Source organism: Thalassophryne amazonica, chromosome 13 (assembly GCF_902500255.1).
Source record: "Thalassophryne amazonica chromosome 13, fThaAma1.1, whole genome shotgun sequence".
NCBI classification, from domain to species: domain Eukaryota; kingdom Metazoa; phylum Chordata; class Actinopteri; order Batrachoidiformes; family Batrachoididae; genus Thalassophryne; species Thalassophryne amazonica.
The window spans coordinates 1,786,900-1,810,193 of NC_047115.1; the positions used below are offsets into that span (position 1 = coordinate 1,786,900).

The window sequence follows — 23,294 nt, forward strand, 5'->3', positions numbered from 1 at the left end:
TAAGTAATAAATATATAAGTATATAAAATAAATATAAAATATAAGTAATAAATATAATCAGTATCTAATAAGGAGGATGCAGCTGTACTAGTTAAAATCCTCTACGTGCTCATGTGGGCATGTTGGTCTGAAACTGAGTTTGTGTGTTCATATCATCTGTCAGCGAAGACCTGGTCTGAAGTCCAGTGTAGGTTATCTCTGGTGTGTAAAGAGCACAATAATCAGGAAGTGCCACATGGCGGGTCCATGGTGTATAAAACAGCGATGCACAATAGCACATCCATGCGACCACGAAATTGAACTGAACATGAAAATTAACAACAAAATATAAATAATCAACAGAATTCCTGACTTTAATGATGGTTTGAAATAAATATGCAGACTGTACAGTAATATGTCTTTAATTTGTATAACCTGTAATTTGATGCAACAGCACGTTACAGGCACTAATCACACACTGTAGGCTTCAATCATAAAATGAAAAGTTCACATCCGCACCAAAATGCACAACACCAATTTTCTAATAAAAAACAGACTGAACAGTTTTTTATCTTACCTCTAGAGGTGCTGCATGTGACGTGCCTGTGTGCTTCTGTTCATTCATGACAGGGCGCTGAATGACAGGACGCATGAAGCCAGGCGCGCGTGTAGAAGAGCTGAGCGCAGGTGGAAAAAAGATGGACTGCAAGTCTCTTATGATATTTTAAAGGAGACCTGGGTCGCATATCAGAACATGGTGAAAGATAAAAAGATTAAATATCTTTCTGAGGTGGTCTCCAGTAATGTTAATAATCCACATGTTCTTTTTAAAACTATTGAGACAGTGCTTAACCCCGCTCAGCCCACAGGGTTAGAATCAACACCTGACACTTGTAATGCATTTTTGCACTTTTTTACTGAGAAAGTGGAAAGAATTAGAGCCAATATTCAGACTTCTTCAGGTAGCCCTTTTCCAGACATGCCTTGCTCATTTGTCATTTTGAGCCAGTGTCTCTTGCATGTCTGTCTAAAGTTGTCTATGAACTTAAGCTTGTTTCGAGTCCACTTGACCCTGTTCCTCCTCGACTGTTCAAAGAAGTCTGGACAACTATTGGCCCTAATGTCCTTGACATTATAAATAGCAGTCTGCTGTCTGGTGTTGTTCCTCTGTTTTGTAAGGAGGCAGTTATTGAGCCCCTTCTGAAAAAACAAGCCTTGATTCTGCAAATGTCTGCAATTTTAGGCCAATTTCTAAACTGCCTTTTTTGGCTAAAATTTTAGAGAAATGTGTTGCAGTTTTTCTTAGAAGCACATGGCATTTTTGATATTTTTCAGTCAGGTTATAAAGCCCTTCATAGTACAGAGTCGGCACTTTTAAAGGTTTTTAATGATTTGTTTTTAGTGACTGATTCTGGTGATTCTGCCATTTTAGTCCTTTTAGACTTGTCAGCTGCGTTTGACACAGTCGACCACACAACTCTTTTAAATCACTTAGAAAACTGTGTGGGGGTTAGGGGGACTGCCCTGGAGTGGTTCAGGTCTTATCTCAGTGGGAGGAGCTGCTCTGTCAAATTGGGGGATTTCACCTCTTCCTCTGCGTCTCTAAATTTTGGAGTACCGCAGGGGTCAATTCTAGCGCCTGTTCTTTTTGCCCTCTACCTCCTCCCACTGAGTCAAAAATCATGGCTTACAATATCATTTTTATGCAGATGACTGCCAGATTTACCTGCCACTCAAAAACCTTGCTTCTGCGGATGAGGATAAAACAGAGGTCATTTTATTTGGAAAGATTGACCCCCTCTTGGACCTGGGACCTCTTAAACAGTACATGAAACAGTCTGTCACCAACCTCGGCATCATTATTGACAAAGATTTTAAATTTGACAAGCGGGTAAACGCCGTTGTCAAATCTGGATTTTATCATTTGCGTCTTTTATCCAAAGTTAAACCTTTTTTATCTTTCAGTGCCTTTGAACAAGTCGTGCACACTTTTGTGTCGTCTCGTTTAGACTACTTTAATGCACTTTTTATCGGCATTAGCCAAAATGCACTTTCTCGCTTACAGTTGGTCCAGAATTCTGCTGCGCGTCTTTTAACTGGGAGCAGAAGGCGAGAGCACATTACTCCAGTTCTGGCATCTCTGCACTGGCTTCCAGTTCGTTTTAGAGTTGATTTTAAGATTTTATTGTTTGTTTTTAAAGCTTTGAATGGACTGGCCCCAACGTACATTTTGGACCTCATCCGAATTTATCAGCCTCCCCGTGTTTTGTGGTCTGAGGGCCAGTTCCAGCTTGTGGTGCCTGTGACAAGACTTAAAACCAGGGGAGACAGGGCTTTTTCTGTGGTGGACCCTCAGCTGTGGAATGATTTGCCCCTTAATATCCGAACAGCCCCCACTGTAGAGTGTTTTAAGTCTCGTCTAAAGACCCATTTTTATGCTTTGGCTTTTAGTACCACGTGAGTGTGTGGTCCTCTGTGTGTTGTTTTTTGTTTTTGTTTTTTTGTGTGTGTGTACTGCACTTTGGAAACTGTGTTTGTGAAATGTGCTATATAAATAAAGGGTATGGTATGGTACGGTATTCAGGAGTTTGGTTCCTATCAAAGGCCAACAGAGCTGCACGTAGACTTTTGTGATGATACCTGTCACCCAAATAGAAACAAATATTGTTTTCAATGCCAGGAGAACAACATCTCCACCTGAAGGAGTTCAGCTCCAATCCCACAGATGGTTTTAAAGAAACCAGGTGATTTTAAAGAAAGCAACTTCTTCTGTTTTGCCACCGATTTAGAGCAAAGTAGAGTAATTATCTGCTTTCATTAATTTTAAACTGTTTGAAGTTAGTTTAAAAGTAGTTTAAACCATTTGGGTAGAATGAAAATGTTTTCTTAAAGAATTGTGTATTTAATTAACCTTCAAAATAGATGATTTTCTTTTTTAAATTAATAGTTTGAATTGTAAATGTTGATTTTATGTTTAATTAAATGTTATCATTATTTGTGCTGAGATTTAACACACAGGGTAACTTTAAATCATTTTTAATCCTAAATATGTGACATGGTGGAATCTTTATTCTCCTGATCAGGAGGCGTCTGTTAAATCACTTATGTGTTTGACGGATGGGCACCATCATGCCACCGCCGCTTCAATCTCACTCCGAGGATGATGTCATCGTTAGAGATGGTGAACAGTTGGGAAAATGGGCGAAAAGGATTTAGCTTTTCTAAGCCATGAGGATTAAAAAAAAAACTGTTTTTAGTGGTTTTAAATCCTCGGCTGGATAAAATGGAGCCGAGCGCAGACTGATGGCGGCGGTGGCAGCACACGGAGTTGGCGTGTGAGCTTTGGTGGTAATGCTGCTGATTCGTGAGTCAAACTGATGAACGTGACTCGATGAAGGTGAGATGTTCTACTGTTTGGCTCAGATACATTTACAAAAAAGACACACACACAAAATGCTTGTTTAAGAATGTTAGGGTTGTTTCCATGGTGACAATCTGTTTCTGAAGTTGAAAGTGTTTTGGAAAATTTGTAAGTTTCGGGTATTTTTCTGTGACGGCCGTTAAGGAATTTGAGGACCGTTTTCGACACAGTATTTTGGGGGAAAAAATGTAATTATTACTTTTCCTAAATTCTTGGAAAGCTGAGAGGAGTTACTCAATTCTGAATTTTGTTATTAATTAATGTGTTTTTCCAAAACATTGAACTGGTAATTGGAAAAAAATTCTGCTGGCAAAGAACACTTCCCATCAGGAACAAAGTTTGGACAGATGGTGTGCAAAAAAGTGCACAATTATGCAAAAAAGAAAATCCTGCAGAAACAAGTGTAACCTGAAGTGTTGAGGAGTGTACGTCTCTTGCTAACAGTCATATGACCTCGTGTGATGACATTAGCTCTGTGTGTGCAGATCCAGGACATCAGTGTGGAGACGGAGGACAATAAGGAGAAGAAGTCAGCTAAAGACGCGCTGCTGCTGTGGTGCCAGATGAAGACCGCGGGGTGAGAGGATGTTATTTATTTGTTTGTTTGTTGTGGTTCTGATGAAGCCGTGGAAGATTCTGTTAAAAGTTGAAGTGGTTCTGGATAATGTAATCCACAGATTTCTGTTTTCTCTCTTTGACATTACAAATTTATAAAAAAAAAAAAAACTGTAGAACTGATTTTCTGGAAACTTGGCAAGCGAAACAGAACCGTTAACGAGTTTACAGTATATGACACCTAAATAGATCCTTGTCACTTGATTGGTTGATTTGATGTCATGTGACATCCATTATCCCATTGCATGGGTGATGTCACTAGTGTGCATTCTTGATGCTATTTATGCATTCCGTCCGTTTCTCTCTATTGCACACCTCCATTAGCTTTTCATGAAGATGCTTCCATGATAAGAGAAAGTTAAATCTTGCAGCCACAGTATTCACAGGGAAATCTCGAGCAGTTGTTGAAGCAATTATTTATTTACTTATTTATTTAAGATTCCAGCTGGAGCGAACCGCTGGGTCCTGTTGCCCCCGATTCCTGCTCCAAGAAGAAACACCTCTCTAATTCTAAGTAAAATATATCAATCACATAAAATGACAGATCTATTTAGGTGTCATATAAAACATATAATGAATGTTTTAAATCCTTAATAGTTATTAATATTTTTGCCAATTTCTCAAGAAAAAACTAATCATGACTGTTGGTAATGAGGACTGAGAGATTGTTGACGTCTCTTTGATGGTGTAAATAAAAACGTGATGGACTCTCCTGCAGTGAGAACCAGTGGTGGAGGTACGAGCGCTACATTTGCGCATCTATGCAGAGTTTTTCTCTGTTTTAAATATGATTTGAAAAATTTGCTTTTTCATTTTTATATTTGAAAAATCTGCAACTCAGCCACATGGGGTGTGCAGCCAGTACATTCTGAGTGCTGGTCCCAAGCCCGGATAAATGAGGAGGTTTGCGTCAGGTAGGGCATCCGGCATAAAAGAAGCCAACCCAACAATGCAGACTAAGAATCGAATTCCCATACCGGATCAGTCGCAGCCCGGGTTAACAACGTCTGCCACCGCTGCTGTTGCCCAACAGGGTGCCGGTGGAAATTGGGCTACTGCTGGGCGAAGACAACGAAGAAGAGGATGAACACGTTGCCACGAACAGCGGGAGAAGAAGAAAACTAGAACGATGGAAATGAGAGTGGGGACTTTGAATGTTGGCAGTATGACTGGTAAAGGGAGAGAGCTGGCTGATATGATGGAGAGGAGAAAGGTAGACATATTGTGTGTGCAAGTGACCAAGTGGAAGGGAAGTAAGAGCAGGAGCATCGGCGGTGGGTACAAGTTGTTGTACCATGGTGAGGACAGGAAGAGAAATGGTATTGGGGTCATTTTAAAGGAAGAGTATGTTAAAAGTGTGTTGGAGGTTAAGCGAGTGTCTGACAGGGTGATGAGTGTGAAGTTGGAAATTGAAGGGGTGATGATGAATATCATCAGTGCATATGCCCCACAGGTAGGTTGTGAGATGAAGGAGAAAGAAGATTTCTGGAGTGTGTTAGATGAGGTGGTGGAGAGTGTGCCCAAGCATGAAAGAGTGGTGATAGGAGCAGACTTCAATGGGCATGTTGGTGAAGGGAACAGAGGTGATGAGGAAGTAATGGGTAGATATGGTATCAAGGATAGGAATGGGGAAGGACAAATGGTAGTTGATTTTGCAAAAAGGATGGAAATGGCTGTGGTGAATACCTACTTTAAGAAAAGGGAGGAGCACAGGGTAACATATAAGAGTGGAGGAAGGTGCACACAGGTGGACTACATTCTTTATAGGAGATGCAAGCTAAAAGAAATCAGAGACTGTAAGGTGGTAGCAGGAGAGAGTGTCACTAGACGGCATAGGATGGTTGTTTGTAGGATGACTTTAGACGTAAAGAAGAAGAAGAGAGTGAGAGCTCAACAAAGGATCAGATGGTGGAAGCTGAAGGAGCAAGACTGTTGTGTGAAATTTAGCGAGCAGGTGAGAGAGGCACTGGTTGGAGGGGAAGCAATTTTGGACAACTGGAAAAGTACTGCAGATGTGGTGAGGGAGACAGCTAGGACAGTACTGGGTATGACATCTGGACAGTGGAAGGAAGACAAGGAGACTTGGTGGTGGAATGAAGAGGTCCAGGAAAGCATAAGGAGAAAGAGGTTGGCGAAAAAGTTTTGGGATAGTTGGAGAGATGAAGAAAGTAGACAGGAGTACAAGGAGATGCGGCGTAAGGTGAAAAGAGAAGTGGCAAAAGCAAAGGAAAAGGCATATTGTGAGCTGTACAAGAAGTTGCGTAGTAAGGAAGGAGAAAAGGACTTGTACCGATTGGCCAGACAAAGGGACAGAGCTGGAAAGGATGTGCAGCAGGTTAGGGTGGTAAAAGATGCACATGGTAATGTGCTGACAAGTGAGGAGTGTGTGCTGAGAAGGTGGAGGGAACATTTTGAGCTGATGAATAAAGAAAATGAGCGAGAGAAAAGGCTGGATGATGTGGTGAGAGTAAATCAGGAAGTACAAGAGATTAGCAAGGAAGAAGTGAGGGCTGCTATGAAGAAGATGAAGAGTGGAAAGGCAGTTGGCCAAGATGACATTCCAGTGGAGGCATGGAAATGTCTAGGAGAGATGGCAGTAGAGTTTCTAACCAGATTGTTTAATAAAATCTTGGAAAGTGAGAGGATGCCTGAGGAGTGGAGACGAAGTGTGCTGGTTCCTATTTTCAAGAACAAGGGTGATGTGCAGAGCTGCAGTAACTACAGAGGCATAAAGCTGATCAGCCACAGCATGAAGTTAGGGGAAAGAGTAGTAGAAGCTAGGCTTAGAAAACAGGTTAAGATCTGTGAGCAGCAATATGGTTTCATGCCGAGAAAGAGCACTACAGATGCAATGTTTGCTCTGAGAATACTGTTGGAGAAGTACAGAGAAGGCCAGAAAGAGTTACATTGTGTGTTTGTGGACTTAGAAAAAGCTTATGATAGGGTGCCAAGAGAAGAGTTGTGGTACAAGAATAGTGTGACAGCGGTGAGATGCGCAGTAGGAATGACAGACTCATTCAAGGTGGAAGTGAGATTACACCAAGGATCAGCTTTGAGTCCTTTCTTGTTTGCAGTGGTGATGGACAGGTTGACGGATGAGATAAGACAAGAGTACCCATGGACTATGATGTTTGCAGATGACATTGTGATCTGTAGTGAGAGTAGAGAGCAAGTTGAGTCTAGTCTGGAGAAGTGGAGATATGCTTTGGAGAGAAGGGGAATGAAAGTCAATAGAAGCAAGACTGAGTACATGTGTGTGAATGAGAGGGAGCCCAGTGGAATAGTGCAGTTACAAGGAGTAGAAGTGGTGAAAGTAGATGAGTTTAAATATTTGGCGTCAACTGTTCAAAGTAATGGAGAGTGTGGTAGAGAGGTGAAGAAGAGAGTACAGGCAGGGTGGAGTGGGTGGAGAAAGGTGGCAGGAGTGATTTGTGACCGAAGAATATCACCAAGAGTGAAGGAGAAAGTTTACAAGACAGTAGTGAGACCAGCTATGTTGTATGGTTTAGAGACGGTGGCACTAACAAAAAGACAGGAGGCAGAGCTGGAGGTGGCAGAGCTGAAGATGTTGAGATTCTCATTGGGAGTGACAAGAATGGACAAGATTAGGAATTAACATATCAGAGGGACAGCTCAGGTGGGACGGTTTGGAGACAAAGTCAGAGAGGTGAGATTGAGATGGTTTGGACATGTGCAGAGGAGGGACCCAGGGTATATAGGGAGGAGGATGCTGAGGATGGATCCACCAGGCAGGAGGAGAAAAGGGAGGCCAAAGAGGAGGTTTATGGATGTGCTGAGGGAGGACATGCAGGTGATTGGTGTGACAGAGGAAGATACAGAGGACAGGGTGAGATGGAAACGATTGATCTGCTGTGTCGCCCCCTAACGGGAACAGCCGAAAGACAAAGAAGAATTCGAAAAATCTGCGGCTTTTATTTGAAAACTCTTCATCAAATTAATCAAATCTGATTTGGGCTGTACAGCTGGCCACTCCCATGAATCCAGGTTTGTCCTTAGTGGCTCTGATGTCACAGTCACAGTGGCTGTGATTCTTCCCATTCTTCCTGAATGTCAAAATAAAAGTCCTGTGTTGTTTTATTACAGCGTTCCTGCCTCTGTACGGTTAATACTACATTTCCCATCATCCCTGTGGGTTCCTGTCCTCCTTTCTGAAAGGAAAAAAAACATGTTTGTCAAGTTTTAAATACAGTGACAAAAGAAATAGAAGAAACCTCAATAACAAGATCGTTTTTCTGAAATATTGATTTGTGATCTGGAAAATATTATTAGCAGAGATACTCGAGTCATCTGCAAATATTCTGAGTCACAGAAACTGAAATTATCAACCAACCTTCATCATCATATGACTTCTAAATGTCTTTGATTTCTTATTCATGTACTGCTTTTTGACATGATTAAAAAATGTTTTTAATTGTAATGACATAAGAAGGTTTGAATTATTAGAAAAATATAAATGTTGTGGTTTATTTACACAGAGTTAGTGAGCCAGAATTCACTGAGCTGCAAAGTCTGAAAATGCTGACAAGTTGATTTTATGTCCAGATATCCAAACGTCAACATCCACAACTTCACCACCAGCTGGAGAGACGGGATGGCATTCAACGCCCTCATCCACAAACACAGGTACAAGCTGACGCTGTGTCTCACCATTCAAACAAGAAGGTCAAAGCTTCCTCATTACACAAACTGAAACCCTGCCTCATTACTCAGTACTTTAAATAACTAGGTGGGAACTCAACACTGTGCCTCATTATACAGAGCAGCTGTCTTCAAACGTTTGTAAACTCTACACTGGACCTCATTATACAAAACAGCTATCTTCAAACGTTTGTAAACTCTACACTGTACCTCATTGTACAGAACGGTTATCTTCAAATATGTGTAAACTCAACACTGTGCCTCATTATACAAAACAGCTATCTTCAAATGTTTGTAAACTCTACACTGGACCTCATTATCCAAAACTGTTATCTTCAAACGTTTGTAAACTCTACACTGTACCTCATTGTACAGAACGGTTATCTTCAAATATGTGTAAACTCAACACTGTGCCTCATTATACAAAACAGCTATCTTCAAATGTTTGTAAACTCTACACTAGACCTCATTATACAAAACAGTTATCTTCAAACGTTTGTAAACTCTACACTGTACCTCATTGTACAGAACGGTTATCTTCAAATATGTGTAAACTCAACACTGTGCCTCATTATACAAAACAGCTATCTTCAAATGTTTGTAAACTCTACACTGGACCTCATTATACAAAACAGCTATCTTCAAACGTTTGTAAACTCTACACTGGACCTCATTATACAAAACGGTTATCTTCAAATGTTTGTAAACTCTACACTGGACCTCATTGTACAGAACGGTTATCTTCAAATATGTGTAAACTCAACACTGTACCTCATTGTACAAAGCAGCTATCTTAAAATATACGTAACTCAACACTGTGCCTCGTTATACAGAGCAGCTGTCTTCATAAGTGTATAAACTCAATATTGTACATGTGTAAACTCAAAACGGTGCCTCATTATACACTAAAATCATCTTCAGGAAGTCTACACTGTGCCTGACTGTCCTAAGACTCAAGCTTTAATTTTGTGTAATGTTTTGGGGGAAAAAACATGTCCTCATATGTGTACGAAGGGTCTCTGGAGTTCCAAGTGTACATTGATCCACAGACATGTAGGAAGTCTACACTGTGCCTCATTAAACCTCCAAATGTGCCAGTTTGTGAGTGACTCAAACTCCACCTCAGACTGTGCCTGATTAGTTTGTTCCTCCTTGCAGACCGGACCTGATCGATTTTGATAAACTGAAAAAATCAAATGCTCACTACAACCTGCAGAATGCCTTCAACCTGGCCGAGCAGCACCTGGGCCTCACCAAGTTACTGGACCCTGAAGGTGAGCGAGAAGCCACATCAGGCTTAGAAACAAACCTGCACCTCCCAGATAATCCGTCCCAGTGTTTGAACAGTAATGTGGACACAGAGTCTGTTTTGTTGGTGTGCAGACATCAGCGTGGACCATCCTGATGAGAAATCCATCATCACCTACGTGGTGACCTACTATCACTACTTCTCCAAGATGAAGGCGCTGAAGGTGGAGGGGAAGAGGATCGGCAAGGTGACGACGTCTCTTCTTGCACTGATGAAACATTTGTGTCTGACCTCCGTGATGTTATTTTTATTTTATCTCTGCATGGAAACATGACAAGACGGTGTGAAGGTTTTTTTCTACTTGCGACTGTAGATCAAACAGGAGGACTTTAAATGTACACTGCAGCCTGTAGGGGGCGCTATCCAAAGCCTTAACCAAAGATATGCGTGTTACAGGTCCTTGACAATGCCATCGAGACTGAGAAGATGATTGACAAGTACGAGTCTCTGGCGTCGGATCTGTTGGAGTGGATCGAGCAGACCATCATCATCCTCAACAACAGGAAGTTTGCGAACTCTCTGGTGGGAGTCCAGCAGCAGCTGCAGGCCTTCAACACGTACCGCACCGTGGAGAAACCACCCAAGTCAGTCTGCACGTTCATTCACAAATTAAATATCAAACACTGTGCAGCCGAGAATCGACAATTACTGACCAACGTACCGTTAGAACTCCAAATACTCAACTGAGAAAACATTTTAGGCATGCACACTGGTTTTTCCACAGTATAAGTCACAGTTTTGTTTTTTGTTTTTACTAGTTTGAATCACACATTTATTAATAATAATAATAATAATAATAATAAGTTTTATTTATATCAGGCTTTCCCAGGAATCAATGCACTGTATCTTCTAGAGTATAAGATGCACATTTTTTTCTGTATTATCAGCTCTTTAATTTGGGATTTTCAAAAATTATATTTTTTGCATTGTTTTAGTGCATTTTGAATTATTACCTTTTAGTCTTTTATTATTGAAGTTTATTTTGTTTAGTTCTTTGATCCCTGGTAGAATCTGATAAATAACAAACTTGTGATTTTTGTTGGTATGTCAGTCAAATTGGAGTGTAAGTCGCAGAGCCTCACAAAGTAGTAAAAAAATGGGACTTATAAATATGGTACAAAAAAAGATGCTCCAACACTAAAAGTACATTGCAGAAAAATTGTAAATTTAAAGAGCTGATAAACAAAAAAATTCAAACAGACTTGTGTTTTTGTTGTGGGTCAGCAATCTGTCTTTTTGTTTCTGTTTCTGTTCTTTTTGCTTTCTGTTGTCCAAACTGCATCAGATATCCTGTATGTTGTCCATCACACTTTTATGTGTCCAACTTTCTTTTTCAATTTAAACGTCGCCCCCAGGGAGACTCTGTGTTTAAAAAGAGAGTTCCACATACAGAGAAAAAAGTGCCCCCCCCGACTTTTACTCTGGACAGTACGGTCGTGTCTCCAAATGCCCATGATGAAGCTTTTATGCCGTCACAGCTTCACCGTAGAGTTGAACTTTTTTCAAAACAGTCTTGAATCATGTGACTTCCTCTGTGAATACTTTTATGACATCATAGAGACAGGTGATGTTTGACTTTCTGGGTGTTGTTTGTAGGTTCACAGAGAAGGGGAACCTGGAGGTTCTCCTCTTCACCATCCAGAGCAAGATGAGAGCCAACAACCAGAAGGTTTACACTCCCCGTGAAGGCAAACTCATCTCAGACATCAACAAGGTTGGCGTTAACGCGGCTGCTGCCTTCTTCCACTGCTCTGTTATTGTCTGTTCCAGCGCCACATAGTGTTGGAACACTGCAGTAAACAATGTTGTGCAAATTCTGCCTTTCATGTTTGTTCAGGTTTTATTGTAAAAGTCCAAATATCTCGAAATGATTTCTGTTAACAGTTTGAACCCTGAGCAGTCTGTGGACAGTTGTGTTTTGTTTTTAACTCACTGTGGGTTCATGTTTCACACAACCACAGCTGAGAGAACTCAGAAATGTTTTTTTTGTGCAGAATTTCTAGGTTGTGATGTCATAGATCATAAAATAAGACAAAATATAAGTTGAATGTCTGTGATCATTTATTTTGCAAAATGTTTTTAAAAATCCTAAAAATAAAAATAGAATCTGTATATACATCACATTTCCAAGTGTCCACACATTTTACCAACACTGGGGATAAAAGATTATTTTTGTTTTGTAATCAAAGCCACCGGCAGGTTGTGGCGTTTTGGGTACATGGGCGGCATTTAGGAACATGTATGTGTGTTACCGTCTGCTTTTCTTTTAGGCGTGGGAGCGTCTGGAGAAAGCGGAACATGAGCGTGAGTTGGCTCTCAGGACGGAGCTCATTCGCCAAGAGAAGCTGGAGCAGCTCGCCCGGCGCTTCGACCGTAAAGCCGCCATGAGGGAAACGTGGCTGAGTGAAAACCAGAGGCTGGTCTCTCAGGTCAAACTCTAACACATCACCGTGGTCTCATAATTTGTGCAGAATTTTAATCATCTGAGATTGAGTTTAATAAATGAATCTGAAAAATTGCTGAAGTGATGTTTTTGAAAGGTTTGCTGTGGTTTGAACGGCTCCCTCTAGTGTTCACACCTTAAAGATGTAAATCCACAAAAACAAAAAGCACAGATTCTTATTTCTCAGTTCTTTATAACCTCCTGCCTTTCCTCTTGCTGTTTCCTCTTCTTCCTTCCTTTCCTCTGTCTCCTACAGGATAACTTTGGTTTTGACCTTCAGGCCGTTGAAGCCGCCACCAAGAAACACGAAGCCATTGAAACAGACATCGCCGCTTACGAGGAGCGAGTTCAGGTCAGATCCCAACCTGAGTCCTACAGTTCATCAGCAATTTATCAAACTGATCATTTCTCTTGTCTTCACCCGTCTAAGGGTTTCAAGGAGTAGGCAGCACTTCAAATTAAAATATATATATATATATCATTCTAAATATTGATTATACTGCTTTGACTATTGATTGGATTAATATAAATCTGGGTGTGATAAATGTGGCTATAAACCTTTTCAAACAATACAAAAAAAAAATAAAAAAATCTCATACCACCCAACTATCAAATATCCCCCCCAAAAAAAATGTGCATATGAGTTAAGTTAAATATGAAAATAATACAACTTTTCTGAAATCTCTTAGACTTTGGAGTCATTTTTAAACAGTTTGAGAAACACTTTTTTTAGTTAGAATATGATATTAATTTAAAATGTGACATTTTAAGAATCACGGACGACCACTATTTGATAAAGGCTACTTTAAACATGAACATGTTGGCTCCACTTTGTCTTCCTGTGGTGTCGTGGCAACAACGTTGCTGTAAGTCCTCTGAATTATGTTGTGGCAACGTCACTTTGAAACATCATTGAAAGTAACGACGTGACATTGAATTGTTTGCTGGCTTGATGTCTGAGTTTTAATGGGAACTTGAACTTGGCATGAGTGACGTGTTAATCCACCTGACGGCTGGAGGACCGCCTGCAGTCCCGGGTACAGTTTAGGATCCTGTCCAGGACAAGTGGTGGAAGGGGGACAAACCCTCAGGGGATAGACAGACATCCAAATCCTCTACAGAGTGGACGTGTCCACATGTTGACACCATAAGTCTGAAACCTGGATCAAATCAAAGCTTGATAAGCGGTTCTGAGGGGACGGGTCCAAAGCTCCACAGAGTTGCCCCAAGTCTTCTTCTGATGATGGATATACGAGGTCTGTTAGAAAAGTATCCGACCTTTTTATTTTTTTCAAAAACCATATGGATTTGAATCACGTGTGATTACATCAGCCAAGCTTGAACCTTCGTGTGCATGCGTGAGTTTTTCACAGCCTGTCGGTTGCGTCATTCGCCTGTGAGCAGGCTTTGAGTGAGGTGTGGTCCACCCCTCTCATCTATTTTTTATTGCGAATAAATGTCTGAACGATTTGGAGCTTTGCTGCATCAATTTTTTTCCAGAAACTGTGAGAGACCTCCAGGTGGACACCATTCTGAAAATTAATATGGCTTTCAGGGACGATTTTATGGGGATTACACAGATTAAGGAGTGATCCAGACAGTTTAAAGACCGCCCACAACTGCTGAGAGCGCAACTGTCCTGAGCTCAGGGCGACTGTTTGGACAGTTTACTGGTATTTCACCCTTAGAGATAGGGTGAGGAGCTCGGACTCAAGCCGCTGCTCCTCCACGTCAACAGGAGCCAGCTGAGGTGGCTCAGGCATCTTTTCCGGATGCCCCCTGGATCAATCAATCAATCAGTCAATTTTTTTATATAGCGCCAAATCACAACAAACAGTTGCCCCAAGGCGCTTTATATTGTAAGGCAAGGCCATACAATAATTATGTAAAACCCCAACGGTCAAAACGACCCCCTGTGAGCAAGCACTTGGCTACAGTGGGAAGGAAAAACTCCCTTTTAACAGGAAGAAACCTCCAGCAGAACCAGGCTCATGGAGGGGCAGTCTTCTGCTGGGACTGGTTGGGGCTGAGGGAGAGAACCAGGAAAAAGACATGCTGTGGAGGGGAGCAGAGATCGATCACTAATGATTAAATGCAGAGTGGTGCATACAGAGCAAAAAGAGAAAGAAACAGTGCATCATGGGAACCCCCCAGCAGTCTACGTCTATAGCAGCATAACTAAGGGATGGTTCAGGGTCACCTGATCCAGCCCTAACTATAAGCTTTAGCAAAAAGGAAAGTTTTAAGCCTAATCTTAAAAGTAGAGAGGGTGTCTGTCTCCCTGATCTGAATTGGGAGCTGGTTCCACAGGAGAGGAGCCTGAAAGCTGAAGGCTCTGCCTCCCATTCTACTCTTACAAACCCTAGGAACTACAAGTAAGCCTGCAGTCTGAGAGCGAAGCGCTCTATTGGGGTGATATGGTACTACGAGGTCCCTAAGATAAGATGGGACCTGATTATTCAAACCTTATAAGTAAGAAGAAGAATTTTAAATTCTATTCTAGAATTAACAGGAAGCCAATGAAGAGAGGCCAATATGGGTGAGATATGCTCTCTCCTTCTAGTCCCCGTCAGTACTCTAGCTGCAGCATTTTGAATTAACTGAAGGCTTTTTAGGGAACTTTTAGGACAACCTGATAATAATGAATTACAATAGTCCAGCCTAGAGGAAATAAATGCATGAATTAGTTTTTCAGCATCACTCTGAGACAAGACCTTTCTGATTTTAGAGATATTGCGTAAATGCAAAAAAGCAGTCCTACATATTTGTTTAATATGCGCTTTGAATGACATATCCTGATCAAAAATGACTCCAAGATTTCTCACAGTATTACTAGAGGTCAGGGTAATGCCATCCAGAGTAAGGATCTGGTTAGACACCATGTTTCTAAGATTTGTGGGGCCAAGTACAATAACTTCAGTTTTATCTGAGTTTAAAAGCAGGAAATTAGAGGTCATCCATGTCTTTATGTCTGTAAGACAATCCTGCAGTTTAGCTAATTGGTGTGTGTCCTCTGGCTTCATGGATAGATAAAGCTGGGTATCATCTGCGTAACAATGAAAATTTAAGCAATACCGTCTAATAATACTGCCTAAGGGAAGCATGTATAAAGTGAATAAAATTGGTCCTAGCACAGAACCTTGTGGAACTCATTTTTCATTTTCATTTATTTATTTATTTCATTCATTTAAAAGAAAAAAACAGAAAAGCAGAAATAAAGCATCTCCATTACCAGAATGAAAAGGAGCAGCGAGAAGAACAAGTCTTATATTTTCTGCCCCTTTTTACAATACAATCTTTCAATATCCAGCGTCATTTTTCAACATTATTTAACAGATTGTATTTCTTTAATTTGTCACATACCACTGACTTATTTCATAATTATGACCATTATTAAATAGATTACATCTCTGACAGGTTACATTTTTAAACTTAAAACATTTTATAGATTATTAACAAATTACATTTTTTTTTACTTCCTTACAGCCCACTAACTTATTTTATAGTTTCATACTTACTTAATACATCTAGTTTAATACGTTTTTTAAATAATTTAAGCGACCTTAATTCTTTAATTTCTTTGTTGAGATTGTTCCATAATTTTACACCATTTACTGCAATACTCCGTTCTTTTACTCTGGTTCTGTATCTTGGTTTTCTAAAGACTTCTATTCCTTTCAGTTTATAACTACTTAATCTTTTCTCAAACATATTTTGAATGTTTGTTGGTAAAGTATTTTATTTGCTTGGTACATTGTTTGTAATATTTTCAAATCGACCAAATCACGAAATTTAAGTTCCCTGTACTTAATGAACAATGGATTAGATGGATCTCTAAAACCACTGTTGCTAATCACCCTTAAAGCCCTTTTCTGCAGAATAAACAAAGGTTGTATATAAGTTGTATATGTTGATCCCCAGATTTCTACACAATAAGTTAAATATGGGAAAATCAATGAATTGTACAATGTTAATAAACCATAACTATTTAATGAATATTTTACTTTATGCAAAACAGCAATGGCTTTCGCTATACTCCATAATTAACTTTAGTCTGTGAAGAAGATTCCCCATTTACATGAACAAATTGTAATCTATTAGACAAATATGATTCAAACCACCGCAGCGCAGTGCCTTTAATACCTATGGCATGCTCTAATCTCTGTAATAAAATTTTATGGTCAACAGTATCAAAAGCAGCACTGAGGTCTAACAGATGAGTCCACTGTCCGAGGCCATAAGAAGATCATTTGTAACCTTCACTAATGCTGTTTCTGTACTATGATGAATTCTAAAACCTGACTGAAACTCTTCAAATAGACCATTCCTCTGCAGATGATCAGTTAGCTGTTTTACAACTACCCTTTCAAGAATTTTTGAGAGAAAAGGAAGGTTGGAGATTGGCCTATAATTAGCTAAGATAGCTGGGTCAAGTGATGGCTTTTTAAGTAATGGTTTAATTACTGCCACCTTAAAAGCCTGTGGTACATAGCCAACTAACAAAGATAGATTGATCATATTTAAGATCGAAGCATTAAATAATGGTAGGGCTTCCTTGAGCAGCCTGGTAGGAATGGGGTCTAATAAACATGTTGATGGTTTGGATGAAGTAACTAATGAAAATAACTCAGACAGAACAATCGGAGAGAAAGAGTCTAACCAAATACTGGCATCACTGAAAGCAGCCAAAGATAACGATATGTCTTTGGGATGGTTATGAGTAATTTTTTCTCTAATAGTTAAAATTTTGTTAGCAAAGAAAGTCATGAAGTCATTACTAGTTAAAGTTAATGGAATACTCAGCTCAATAGAGCTCTGACTCTTTGTCAGCCTGGCTACAGTGCTGAAAAGAAACCTGGGGTTGTTCTTATTTTCTTCAATTAGTGATGAGTAGAAAGATGTCCTAGCTTTACGGAGGGCTTTTTTATAGAGCAACAGACTCTTTTTCCAGGCTAAGTGAAGATCTTCTAAATTAGTGAGACGCCATTTCCTCTCCAACTTACGGGTTATCTGCTTTAAGCTACGAGTTTGTGAGTTATACCACGGAGTCAGGCACTTCTGATTTAAAGCTCTCTTTTTTAGAGGAGCTACAGCATCCAAAGTCGTCTTCAATGAGGATGTAAAACTACTGACGAGATACTCTATCTCACTTACAGAGTTTAGGTAGCTACTCTGCACTGTGTTGGTATATGGCATTAGAGAACATAAAGAAGGAATCATATCCTTAAACCTAGTTACAGCGCTTTCTGAAAGACTTCTAGTGTAATGAAACTTATTCCCCACTGCTGGGTAGTCCATCAGAGTAAATGTAAATGTTATTAAGAAATGATCAGACAGAAGGGAGTTTTCAGGGAATACTGTTAAGTCTTCTATTTCCATACCATAAGTCAGAACAAGATCTAAGATATGATTAAAGTGGTGGGTGGACTCATTTACTTTTTGAGCAAAGCCAATAGAGTCTAATAATAGATTAAATGCAGTGTTGAGGCTGTCATTCTCAGCATCTGTGTGGATGTTAAAATCGCCCACTATAATTATCTTATCTGAGCTAAGCACTAAGTCAGACAAAAGGTCTGAAAATTCACAGAGAAACTCACAGTAACGACCAGGTGGACGATAGATAACAACAAATAAAACTGGTTTTTGGGACTTCCAATTTGGATGGACAAGACTAAGAGTCAAGCTTTCAAATGAATTAAAGCTCTGTCTGGGTTTTTGATTAATTAATAAGCTGGAATGGAAGATTGCTGCTAATCCTCCGCCCCGGCCCGTGCTACGAGCATTCTGACAGTTAGTGTGACTCGGGGGTGTTCACTCATTTAAACTAACATATTCATCCTGCTGTAACCAGGTTTCTGTTAGGCAGAATAAATCAATATGTTGATCAATTATTATATCATTTACCAACAGGGACTTAGAAGAGAGAGACCTAATGTTTAATAGACCACATTTAACTGTTTTAGTCTGTGGTGCAGTTGAAGGTGCTACATTATTTTTTCTTTTTGAATTTTTATGCTTAAATAGATTTTTGCTGGTTATTGGTAGTCTGGGAGCAGGCACCGTCTCTACGGGGATGGGGTAATGAGGGGATGGCAGGGGGAGAGAAGCTGCAGAGAGGTGTGTAAGACTACAACTCTGCTTCCTGGTCCCAACCCTGGATAGTCACGGTTTGGAGGATTTAAGAAAATTGGCCAGATTTCTAGAAATGAGAGCTGCTTCATCCAAAGTGGGATGGACGCCGTCTCTCCTAACAAGACCAGGTTTTCCCCAGAAGCTTTGCCAATTATCTATGAAGCCCACCTCATTTTTTGGACACCACTCAGACAGCCAGCAATTCAAGGAGAACATGCGGCTAAACATGTCACTCCCAGTCTGATTGGGGAGGGGCCCAGAGAAAACTACAGAGTCCGACATTGTTTTTGCAAAGTTACACACCGATTCAATGTTAATTTTAGTGACCTCCGATTGGCGTAACCGGGTGTCATTACTGCTGACGTGAATTACAATCTTACCAAATTTACGCTTAGCCTTAGCCAGCAGTTTCAAATTTCCTTCAATGTCGCCTGCTCTGGCCCCCGGAAGACAATTGACTATGGTTGCTGGTGTCGCTAACTTCACATTTCGCAAAACAGAGTCGCCAATAACCAGAGTTTGATCCTCGGCGGGTGTGTCATCGAGTGGAGAAAAACGGTTAGAGATGTGAACGGGTTGGCGGTGTACACGGGGCTTCTGTTTAGGGCTACGCTTCCTCCTCACAGTCACCCAGTCAGCCTGCTTTCCCGGCTGCTCGGGATCTGCCAGGGGGTAACTAACGGCGGCTAAGCTACCTTGGTCCGCACCGACTACAGGGGCCTGGCTAGCTGTAGAATTTTCCACGGTGCGGAGCCGAGTCTCCAATTCGCCCAGCCTGGCCTCCAAAGCTACGAATAAGCTACACTTATTACAAGTACCGTTACTGCTAAAGGAGGCCGAGGAATAACTAAACATTTCACACCCAGAGCAGAAAAGTGCGGGAGAGACTGGAGAAGCTGCCATGCTAAATCGGCTAAGAGCTAGTAGCTACGCTAAGCTAGCGGATTCCTAAAAACACGCAAAGTGAATAATGTGTAAATAATTTAGAGGTGATTCAGCAGAAGGAGTGCTTTAGTTAAGGCACGTAAAGATTACACTGGGAAACAAATCGTAATCTAGATAACTAGATCAATCTAACTGCGCAGATTAAACAGCTAACAGATACAGAAAAACACCGCTGTGCTCCGGAACAGGAAGTGATACAATACTGCAGTGAGAGCCAACCACCAGTAGAGGCAAGCAAGAGGTGTTCGCTGGAGAGGTGTTCCGGGCACGTCCCATCGGGAGGAGGCCCTGGGGAAGACCCAGGACACGCTGGAGGGACTACGTCTCTCGGCTGGCTTGGGAACACCTCGGGGTTCCCCCGGAGGAGCTGGGGGAGGTGTGTGTGGATCTGGAGGTCTGGGCGGCTTTGCTTGAGCTGCTGCCCCCGCGACCCGTCTCCGGATAAAGCGGAAGAAAATGGATGGATGTATTTTTTGTTTTCTGACTGACACATAGAGCATTTGAGAGCAGAGAACATTCTGGGTCATGACTCCGTTTCTGTTATATTTTCTTGAGACGCTGCAGACTGAGATGTATTACAAACGATTAAGTTTTAAGAGGCTTTTTCCTTCCCAGGTAATGTGAACTCGGAATGTTCGGAGCTGCAAAATGACAAATTATAAGCAAAGTGAAGGACAGTGCGGCTGAGTCCGGGCCCGTTCTGGCTCCACGTGTCTGCATGCTTGCAGATTAAAATAATGGATTCAGAGCACAGAAAAAAACCAGACTGACTTCAACAAAAAGAAAGCTGTGGGGATGTGGGCGTGGCCAGAATTTCAAATTAAATACTTTACACTGTGATTTCCCCCCCCGTTGCATATTTTTCTGTGTAAATATTTACACTCCTTTCATGCTAACATTTGTCACGTTATCACCAAAATAAAACACTAAGCAGATTCATTATTTCTCATTTGATGTTCAGTTTGACTTTTCAGACATTTTTTTCCTGATGTCAGCAGTAATTTTGTCTTTGTACCTGCTGATTTAAAACATGATGGAAGGAATCCCAGCCTCCTTTATTTAATCCCTAATTTGAAACTCTAATCCCTCTTGGAATAAATCTGCAGCTTTGATGGTTTGTGCTTGAAATGGGGTTGTATCTGTCAAAATTTTAAAGAGGAATGGACAAACTTGCATCATTTTTCGCCATTTTCTCATTTTGGTTTTTTGGTCACATTTTTCTCTAAGGAGCGCCCCCTACAGCTCGGAGTACATATTTCATAAAATTGTTGCAAAAACTCACTAACCCCTTTTGCCACTCTGAGAACGCGTGACCCTCGCTCAGTCACACGCTCTTTTTCTTCCTCACTTCCTCCGACAGTGGTTTTCTTTGCTTTGTTTTTCCCGCCAGCTCTGTCATGGTGATGAACATGTAAGAAATAAAGTCTTTGTTGGCTTGTTCTTATAGCTGCTGGCTGGTGCCTAATTAAGGGGGCATCGTAGTATCGTAGTGCCAAAAAATTAGTTCCTGTTTCTTGCAAGACCTGAGAATTTCTTATTCAAAGGCGGTTTGGTCGATGTCCCTGAGAAGGCTGGTTTTCCACTGTGAGATGCTGGGGAAGGAGAGAGAGCCTCTATTCTCCCCGGAACAAGTCATTTAGCCATTATGTTTACTCCCAAACTAAAATAAGATGAGGTAAAAATGTTGCATAGTTCCTTGTTAATGAATGGGTCTAAAGTTGGTTATAAGGGGTGGGTGGTACCAATCTAATTTTCCCTCTGCGTTATCCAGAATGTACATTTTATTTGTTTTAAATAGTTTGTACATTTCTTCACTTATTTATAGCTCACATTTTTCACTTGGTCTGCTAGGCCCTGTCACACCTTGACGATTTAGCCAGCGTCTGCTAGCCGTATTAAAAACGCTGGCACACGCTGTCGTACGTCTAATAAATTAATGCAGCTGTCACACCTTGACGATTATCCAGCACCTGCTGACAGCCCGTTTCAACACGGTGGTTCTTGTTGGTACTGCACCGTGTGGTGTGGGTCAGAAACGGAGTAATAAAACATTATTTTATTTATTTTTTTATTTTTTTATCCTGGTGGACCATTTTCATTGTGTACAGAATGCTGGTGAGTGGACTGGCTGTGGGAAATGCTGCCGTGAATGAATGGAGGGCTGTAACTCTTTAAATGATTAAAGCGCCAAGTGGCTGCTTCCTGATCAGACCTGATCAGGTCATCACAGACCTGAATAATTTTTAAAGCACCAGTCGACCATGATCAGGTGCTATCTGAATGAAGTGCCGTGTGATCTGTCGGTGCGGTGATCACCAAAAGCCACGGCGCTTTAAATGTTTAAACAGCGTATTAATCAGGCCTGATCACCCTGATCGATCAATCAGGTCATCTGATGATCACACCACAACGACAGTGCTTTAAAAGTTTAAATTATCACAGCGCTTGTGTGTGTTCAGAGTGCAGCACCGACATGAGAAATGCACATGGAGCAGAAAAATCCACCGAGGGACTGGCTTTAAAACGCTACATTTCCAGCCATGAATTAAAGGATTTTCAGAGGTCATTTTCAAAAATCAGGAGCTTTATGTGGATTTGTGTCCGTCTGTGATGGTGAATTGGACTGAAATGAACAGGTCAGACTTCATATTTTTTCCCTGTGTGAATAGTCGATCTGCATGAAGACCGCAGCTTTCAGCCAATCAGTGGCCAGCATTAATGGATGGATTTAGACTTATGAGTAAATTACAAGAATCGTGTGCCAACAATCACATAATTTACCTACAACTTATGCCCAGCATGTGTGTGGACGTGTGAGTCACACGCTGGCATGTGTTGAAAATTTTCAGCATGTCAAAATTTTTTTGAGTAGCTCAGCTTATCAGGACGAACATCAGCAAGCTTCAGCATGTTTGAACGTGCCTCAACGTGCTCTTAACTCATAAAAAAAAAAAAAACTTACCCTTAACTTATTGAACTTATGTCAGTGTTTTTAATGCGGTTGGCATACGCTGGCTAAATCGTCAAGGTGTGACGGTGCCTTAAGTTAGTTATTTACGAGTCATAAGTGATAGCTTCTTTTATCTTTCCTTATTCTGAAACTCAGTTGTGGAGCAGCACCCCAAGATGGATGTGTACAATGACAAATAAAGCTTCTATTCTATTCCACCCTGATAGCATGACCGGGGTGATCGTGCACTACCAAATGGATTGCACAATGCATGGGAAATTGGGCCAATGAGAACCCCCACCAGACCAGCAGGACCGACTACAAACCTGCTGTCCAAACACTGAACTGGTTTATAAGTTATTATCAGGCTTGGTGGTCAAAAACAGGTGGACACAAATGCAGGACTCAGACAAGCAGCTCTGTATGTAAAAATGGTTTACTGAAACAGTAAGCTGGGTCTGGTACACAAAAAGGCAGTCCAACAAGAGCAAAAGTACAACTAACATCAGGCTAAGGCGTGGTTTTGTTAACAGGCAGGTGGTCATACACACGAGGAGGCTAGCAGGACGAGGAAACACAAGGAACAGTGCTGGAAGCGAAGGCACAGGCACATCGATCTGGCAAGGGACTAGTGCAAACAGTGAACCTTAAATACATCCAGGTGATGAGCTGAAGAATTAGAAACAGGTGTGTGCGGAAAGCACCAGAACAAGGGTGTGGCCAGATAGAGGGAAACGCCCACCACCAAGCACCAAGAGAAAGACAAGAGAGATAGGGACAGAGAAAACCCAAACAGAAAAGAGACCAGCAAGAGAACTAACATATAACAAAACCAAACAAA

General features: G+C 41.0%; 1 protein-coding gene across 1 annotated transcript in view; it reads left to right on the forward strand.

The window, feature by feature from the left end:
- sptbn1 (spectrin, beta, non-erythrocytic 1) overlaps positions 1-23,294 on the forward strand; it is a 163,659-nt gene that overhangs the window by 56,505 nt on the left and 83,860 nt on the right. The window contains 8 exon segments of the mRNA XM_034184540.1: positions 3,886-3,977; positions 8,579-8,659; positions 9,833-9,948; positions 10,058-10,170; positions 10,380-10,567; positions 11,580-11,697; positions 12,254-12,412; positions 12,683-12,778. Coding sequence (XP_034040431.1) covers positions 3,886-3,977; positions 8,579-8,659; positions 9,833-9,948; positions 10,058-10,170; positions 10,380-10,567; positions 11,580-11,697; positions 12,254-12,412; positions 12,683-12,778 — 963 coding nt within the window.